This window comes from Ostrea edulis, chromosome 5 (assembly GCF_947568905.1).
Source record: "Ostrea edulis chromosome 5, xbOstEdul1.1, whole genome shotgun sequence".
Classification (NCBI taxonomy): domain Eukaryota; kingdom Metazoa; phylum Mollusca; class Bivalvia; order Ostreida; family Ostreidae; genus Ostrea; species Ostrea edulis.
In genome coordinates, this window is record NC_079168.1 from 57,940,101 (window position 1) to 57,948,522 (window position 8,422).

The 8,422-nt window shown below is 37.2% G+C and overlaps 1 protein-coding gene across 1 annotated transcript in view; it reads right to left on the reverse strand.

Annotated features, from left to right (window-relative positions):
- The window catches only part of LOC125651112 (protocadherin Fat 4-like), a 137,079-nt gene that overhangs the window by 26,845 nt on the left and 101,812 nt on the right, over nt 1–8,422 (reverse strand). The window contains exons 34-42 of the mRNA XM_048879703.2: nt 5,452–5,610; nt 4,396–4,560; nt 4,102–4,248; nt 3,612–3,765; nt 3,056–3,276; nt 2,670–2,921; nt 2,396–2,572; nt 1,983–2,294; nt 1,630–1,788 (exon numbers count right to left, since the gene is read on the reverse strand). Of these exons, the coding sequence (XP_048735660.2) occupies nt 1,630–1,788; nt 1,983–2,294; nt 2,396–2,572; nt 2,670–2,921; nt 3,056–3,276; nt 3,612–3,765; nt 4,102–4,248; nt 4,396–4,560; nt 5,452–5,610 (1,746 nt within the window). The remainder of the gene's footprint in view (nt 1–1,629; nt 1,789–1,982; nt 2,295–2,395; nt 2,573–2,669; nt 2,922–3,055; nt 3,277–3,611; nt 3,766–4,101; nt 4,249–4,395; nt 4,561–5,451; nt 5,611–8,422) is intronic.

The window sequence follows — 8,422 nt, forward strand, 5'->3', positions numbered from 1 at the left end:
AAAATCTATTTTCGGTCACTGTGACCTTGACCTTTGACCTATTTTCTCCAAAATCAATAGGGGTTTTCCTTACCTGGTACACAACAATATCTTAAAATATCATTTGATTCGGATTTAAACTTTAGGAGTTATCATCCGGAAACAAAATATTACTGAAATTTTCATTCTATATTCGGTCACTGTGACCTTGACCTCTGACCTTTTTTCTCAACATCAATAGGGGTCTTCCTTACCTGGTACCCAACAATATATCAAAGTTTCATTTGATTCGGATTTAAACTTTCTGAGTTATCATCAGGAAACCAAATTTTTCTGAAATTTTCATTATATATTCGGTCACTGTGACCTTGACCTTGGACCTTTTTCCTCCAAAATCAATAGGGGTCTTCCTTACCTGGTACCCAACAATATATCAAAGTTTCATTTGATTCGGATTAAAACTTCCGGAGTTATCATCCGGAAACCAAATTTTTCTGAAATTTTCATTCTATATTCGGTCACTGTGACCTTGACCTTTGGCCTATTTTCTCCAAAATCAATAGGGGTCTTCCTTACCTGGTACTCAACAATATATCAAAGTTTCATTTGATTCGGATTTAAACTTTAGGAGTTATCATCCTGAAACCAAATTTTTCTGAAATTTTCATTCTATATTCGGTCACTGTGACCTTGACCTTTGACCTATTTTCTCCAAAATCAATAGGGGTCTTCCTTACCTGGTACTCAACAATATATCAAAGTTTCATTTGATTCGGATTTAAACTTTAGGAGTTATCATCCGGAAACCAAATTTTTCTGAAATTTTCATTCTATTTTTGGTCACTGTGACCTTGACCTTTGACCTATTTTCTCCAAAATCAATAGGGGTCTTCCTTGCCTGGTACCCAACAATATATAAAAGTTTCATTTGATTAGATTGTAAACTTTTCGAGTTATCATCCGGAAACCAATTGTTGACGCCCGCCCGCATCACCAAACCAATAGCCAAGTTCAACTTCGTTGCAACTCGGCTAAAAATGACTAAGTAAGTAGAAAAAAGCCTGTAAACTGAAGATAAATTGTCCAATCAATATGAAAATACCAGGTGCACATCTTCATATGGTGAGTAACGAGTGCACAAATTTTCAGAAAAATCCATGCTCTTGTTTCTTGGAACATGCGTGGACAAACTCATGTATACAGACATGCTGATACCAATACATACCCCTAAACTTTGTTTGGGGGTGTTGGGGGGTTTGATATAAAGCCAAACACAAAACCAGATCTATACGCAAGAGAATGGTCATATATAATTGGAAAAGTCCATGTTGGAAGACATTTCATTGGCTGAATGCTGTTAATATACCATCTACTAATTACACAATATTCATAAAGCAATATACCTTTTCATATTTCTAAATGATTAAAAACAATAATTCCTACACAGAACAGTCAAATCTATCCATGTCTATAAGCTGCCATAGAAACCATTTCTTGAGTACAGGAGCTCATTTTTGCACAGATCTTAAAATTCAAAAGACATAAATGTGCCACATGTTTGTCATCCAGAAGTGGAGATCCCCTCCAAAAGTGTAATTACTCACTTAACTGGGTTCTGTGGTATTATGACCACATCATACTTGAATGTACCTTCAGGTTGCCGGAATCATTGTCTATGATGAATACTCCTAGCCCCTCTCCTCCCACTGAACAGTTGTGGGTCTGTGTGGGGGAGTCGGGGTCTACGTTATCCGGGTCCTCCACAGTCACCAGTCCTACCACATCACCAGCATCAGCACCATTACTCACCTACATAAACAGCGAGGATTATGCTGGGTACAAGCATACATACTACAGAGGGCATTGTTTTCCTAATTAAATAGCTTTGCAAAGTCAACATTTTGTAATGATACAAGAACATGTACTAGATGTACTAGAAGGCTATCAAAATACTGAGTAGTTATTCAGAAATAAATAAAGTGCAGCATTGGTTAAATTCTTACTTCTCTGGGGTTTAAAGAAATGTTGCTAGGTTTCTCATTAATGTTAAGGACCCTGAAATTAAAACTCTTGGAGAAAGATAGCCCTCCATCATCTGTGCTCTTTATGGTCACAGTGTACGACGATTTCTTCTCAAAGTCCAGGGGTGTTCTGACTTCCAGTTTGTCCCCCCTGATCCTGAAGATTTTCCAGTAGGAGATAACATGGTAAGTAAAAGTATCTCCCACATCTTCATCAGTTGTCTGCAGGGCGCCAATGATAAATAATTTTTCATTTTCTGGTATTTTTGTCTGACCTCCATCGATGCTTATGTCCTGTATAATCACAAACACTTTAATTGAAACTCCAAACATCAGTACTAATTTATCAAAAGAACTGCAACCCTGAATCAAATGCTTATCCAAGAACATCTTACTGTTGGTGGTTCGTTGGTATCCTTGACAGAGAAAGTCCATTCTTGCTCTAGACTTGCTCCACTTCTGTCTCTCACCTGCATTTTCAGCGCAATTGCCGTTGACTTTGATTCAAAATTCAAACCTCTGGATAGCTTTATTTCAACTGTACACTTTGTTCCAGCAGATGACTTAGCATTCTACAATGTGATAATCAATTTCAACATATATCATATGCCAAGCCAGTGATTCTCACTCTGGGTATTTTTTCTGCTGAAATAGTTCAGCGTTGTGTACCTGATATTGAAGGTTTGTTGGTTCACACCTCGTGGTGTTGGCTAGAGTGAAAACTCCTCCTCCATTATCTACCATATTAAAGGACAATTCATCCTTCCTGTCAGGATCTACCACTTCCACTGTGGCAACCCTGACACCAATTAATAGGGACTCTGGGATCATCATATCTTGTACAGCAGAAGAAGGGATCAAACTCAAGCTTGTTGCTGCATCATTTACATCATTCACTGCAACTGAGAAAATCCTGGAAACCTAAAGAACACATAATATTTTACCAAATTATGAAGAGAATCACTGTCATTTATAATTTTTCTATCATGTTCAGCAACAGCATGCTGAAAATTCATCACTTTGTCTTGAGCCTTTACTTCCACTATAACACTCACAGTTTTAGGTGGTTGACCATCATCTGTAGCAGTAGCCTTGAATGTGATAGAGGGCATCTGCTCAAAATCTATGCTTCCTGTGACCTTGACCTTGTTGCCCTCTACTACAAGGTTACTGGTGTCTGACAGGGAGTATGTCAAACTTTGTCCTACATCTACATCCTCAGCAGACAGTGTTCCAACCACTGTGCCCATCTCACAGTTCTCATTTACTTCCATTGCTGAACATTAAAATAGACCAAACAAGATGTCCTTGAGAAATTTTTATTTGCTGAACTTTGACCTTGAACATTGACTGAAGTAGCAAAAGATCTTCATATATTCTAAATAAATTCTCATTCTTTTATAGGAAATAGGTATGGTTTAAAGTTGTAGACAGAGAGATCATGAACTAATATGCCTTAACATTAAATTCATGGGAATACAATCATCAGTATTTCCAGTCAAAAGAATTTTGAGTGTGAAATTGTGATAAAAAAGTTGAATACGTTGATATTAAAATCTTAAGTACATATACATGCATAGAGTACCGATACTACAGTAAATGAGAATTGACCTGATAGCTTTAAGTCTGTTGGAGGATCATTAGCATCAGTAACATGGATGACAAGGTCTGTTTTGGCTGACAGGATGGGCTCCCCATTATCCATCACCAGTACACCCAGAGAATACCTTCGAATCTTCTCATAGTCAAGATTTCCCTTCCGCAACTAAAGCATTAACAATTCTATTATGTTCGTGTAAGATTTAGGTTTATAATGGGTTCAAATTTCTAAATCCCGTGTTTCAAATCAACTATACATAATGTGGTTTACTTTCATCATTTTCTAAATCCAATGACCCCAAAATTCTACTTTGTTGATCCTTTGATTTTGTGAACTTGTTCAACCACAAAAACAACAAAACACGTTCAATGAAAAATGCTGAAAACACAAACAGTATAGACCTCATCAGTTCAACAGTTAAAAGACTTATCCTTCTCATTTCTGCATTATATATAGAGCAAAATCATATACAAGGAAATTTCTCTTTACTCAACAACTTACAATTAACTTGGTATCATTCATAGTAAACATTCCCTCTGCTGAATCAGTTAGTGTAAAGTTGAGAGTCTGAACTGGCCTGAGAACATTGTCTGGATCTTCAGCTCTTAGCACCCCTATCACTGTTCCTGGGGGGCTGTTTTCTGGTACCTACCAAACACAGAATCATTACAAAATGCAGTACCCTCCACACCCTCATCAATATTATAGTTTACAATGTATTTCAGCAAAAAAAAGAGAGAGAGAGAGAGAGAGAGAGAGAGAGAGAGAGAGAGAGAGAGAGAGAGAGAAAGAGACCTCGTTAGTGTTAATCCTGATGTTTGACGGAGCCTCGTTCACATTCCTCACTCTGATTGTGAAGGATTTCTCTGTGTACATGGGAGGGGTGCCATTGTCTGTTGCTCGGATCACCAAGTCATGCTGTGGTTTCAATTCATAATCTAAATCTGCTATGTGGGATACCTACAATGCAATATGTTAATAATACATAAATGAAACAAGAGATGTTTGTAAAACACATATGCCCCCCATGGTGAAAAATTGAAAAGGGTTATACACACACATCATTTAATTGAGAGTAGTACCATAAATTCAAAATTTTGAGCAGACCATATCTTCCTATGTCAAAGGTGGATTAACCATGTGATCTAAAAATCTATAGGGGTCATCAACTCCTGAAGATGTACCAGTGTAACAAGTTTGATGTCTGTCGAGCAAAGGGTTCTCAAGATATTGAGCAGACAGTATATTCCAATGTCCAGGTCGACCCTTGACCTTTGACCATGTAATCTGAAAATCGTTAGGGGTCGTCTTCTCCTGAAGATGTACCAGTGTAACAAGTTTGATGTCTATCAAGCAAAGGGTTCTCAAGATATTGAGCGGACAGTATATTCCTATGTCCAGTTCGACCCTTGACCTTTGACTATGTGACCTCAAAATCAATAGATGTCATCTTCTCCTGATGATGTATAAGTGTACCAAGTCTGATGTCTGTCAAGCAAAGGTTTCTCAAGATATTGAGCGGACAGTATATTCCTATGTCCAGAGTAGATTGACCTTTAACCTTTTGACCTGAAAAACAATAGGGGTCGGTCCTCTTCCTTTCATAACCAACCCACATATGAAATATCATTACGATCAAGTGAATGGTTCTCAAGATATTGAGCGGACAACATGTGGTCTACCAACCAACCGACCGACCGACAGGTGCAAACCAATATGCCCCTCTTCTTTGAAGGGGGGCATAAAAATCCTAAAGATTGTAATGATGTCAGTGTAAATTATGCTTTCTTGTCAGACTGAGCACAATATAAAAAACTGTCATGTGTTAGACTGGATTTCTCTTACACTTACCCATAATTCTCCATGGACAATATGAAAGAACTCGGATTCTGATATAATTGTAAAGCTGTGGCTTTGTCCTAAGTCTACATCCGTGGCTGTTAATTCTGTTACCATGACATTATGACTGCCTTCATCTACTGAGTAAGTATCTTCTCCCGCGTTAATGTCCTGTAAAAAAAAAAAAAAGCACCGAGTAACTATCCACTCCAACATTAATATCCTGTTTTAAAAAAAAGCACATAGTAACTATCCTCTCCAATATTAATATCCTGTAAATAAAAGCACCGAGTAACTATCCTCTCCAATATTAATATCCTGTTAAAAAAAAGAAGAAGCACAGAGTAACTATCCTCTCCAATATTAATATCCTGTTAAAAAAAAGCACAGAGTAACTATCCTCTCCAACATTAATATCCTGTTTTAAAAAAGCACCGAGTAACTATCCTCTCCAACATTAATATCCTGTAAATAAAAGCACCGAGTAACTATCCTCTCCAACATTAATATCCTGTAAATAAAAGCACAGAGTGACTATCCTCTCCAAAATTAATATCCTGTAAATAAAAGCACCGAGTGACTATCCTCTCCGAAATTAAAATCCTGTAAAAGAAACAACAAAAAAACCCAGCACTGAGTAACAATCCCCTCCAACATCTATATCCTGTGAAAAAAAAGCACTAAGTAATTACCCCCTCAAACATTATTATCCTGTAAAAAAAAAAGAAAGAAGCACTGAGTAACTATCCTCTCCGATATTAATATCCTGTAAATAAAAGCACCGAGTAACTATCCTCTCCAACATTAATATCCTGTTTTAAAAAAAGAAGCATCGAGTAACTATCCACTCCCAACATTAATATCCTGTAAAAAAAAAAAAAAAAAGAGCACCGAGTAACTATCCTCTCCAACATCTATATCCTATATATATAAAAAAAAAGCATGGAGTAATTATCCTCTCCAACATTAATATCCTGTAAATAAAAAAAGCACTGAGTAACAATCCCTTCTGACATTTCATATCCTGTTTAAAAAAAAAACCCAGCACCGAGCATAACTATCCCCTCCAACACTAAGATCCGATTTAAAAAACAAAAGCACTGAGAATAACTATCCAATCCAACATTAATATCTTGTAAAAACTAGAACTGTCCTATCGCCCTGTACAGACCGAAAGGGCCATGATGTGAAGATTACTATACATGAAGATTCTTAAATATTTATTAAAACAAGACATGTTGGTAAAACATATATGCCCCCATGGTGAAAAATTGAAAAGGGTTATACACATGCATCATTTAATTGATAGCAGTATCACCAATTCAAAATATTGTGAAGACAATATCTTCCTATGTCAAGAGTCGATTGAACATGTGACCTAAAAATCAATAGGGGTCACCTACTCCTTCTGTTGTACCAGTGTACCAAGTTTGGTGTCAATCAAGCAAATAATTCTTGAAATATAGGAGACAATATATTACTATGTCCAGTTTAACCCTTGACCTTAGACCACATGACCTGAAAATCAGTAGGGGTCATCTACTCCATAAGATGTACCAGTGTACCAAGTCTGTCAAGCAAAGGGTTCTCAATATATTGAGTGGACAGCATATTCCTATGTCCAGTTTGACTCTTGACCTTTGACCATAAAATCAATAGAGGTCATCTTCTCCTGAAGATGCACCAATGTAACAAGTTTGATGTCTGTCAAGCAAAGGGTTCTCAAGATATTATATTGAGTGGACAGTATATTCCTATGTCCAGTTTGACCCGTGACCTTAGACCATATGACCTGAAAATCAATAGGGGTCACCGTCATCTTCTAAAAATGTACCAAGTTTGATTTGTCAAGCAAAGGGTTCTCAAGACACAGAGTGGATCGTGTATTCCTATGTCCAGTTCGACCCTTGACCTTTGACCATGTGACCTCAAAATCAATAGGGATAATCTTCTCCTGAAGATATACCAGTGTATCAAGTTTGATGTCTGTCAAGCAAAGGGTTCTCAAAATATTGAGCGGACAGTATATTCCTATGTCCAGTTTGACCCTTGGCCATATGACCTCAAAATCAATAGGGGTTATCTATTCCTCACAATGTATCAGTGTACTAAGTTTCATGTCTGTCAAGGAAAAGTTTCTAAAGATATTGAGCAGACAGTATCATCCATGTCCAGAGTGGACTGACCCTTAACCTTTGGACCTGAAAAACAATAGGGATCCTCTCATAACCAATCTACATATGAAATATCATTACGATCAAGTGAATGGTTCTCAAGATATTGAGTGGACAACATGTGATCTACTGACCAACTGACACAGGGGCATAAAAATTGTATCCTTGTGGTTTTTAAGTAGATTTTTAAATCTTAAATTAATACGCAAGATCGCGACTACTTTTTCTGTCTTGGTTTTAAATTTTAGTTTCCCCTTTCAAAGTCTCGCGAGACCCAGAGTTTGCGAGAATTTGGGCATGTTGGTAAATAATACCAGTTCTGCAACTTTTGTCGTGATCGATTCACCCGATTTTAACAATGGTGTACTGTCATTGCATTGCAGTAGACTGTAGTTAATGATTCAAGAAAGAAACATAATACGCAGAAATATCCACAACTGATATATTTTAATGGAAATGTGGTGGATTTTTTCCCACTGCTGTCAGCCAGGAAATTCCCAAAGCTGAGAAGAGCTTGCGTCAAAATATATAGCTTCGCAAGCTAAATTCAGAAGTTCATTTTTCCTGTATCCAGACGCTTTTACACACCTTTCATCTAAAAATGCTTTTAATTGTGGAAAGCACGTGGAGGTTAAATCGTCTTCCGATGCCATGTTTTGAATAAACAAAAAATGCCCAATATCGACACGCTTTTCCGGACTTCTTTACAAGAGAGTTCTGCTAACTCGGTATTTACGATCTTGCGTATTCATGAACTCTATGTAAAAATTGAAATCCATATTAAGGCTCTATCCAGACCTCAGGGGCTA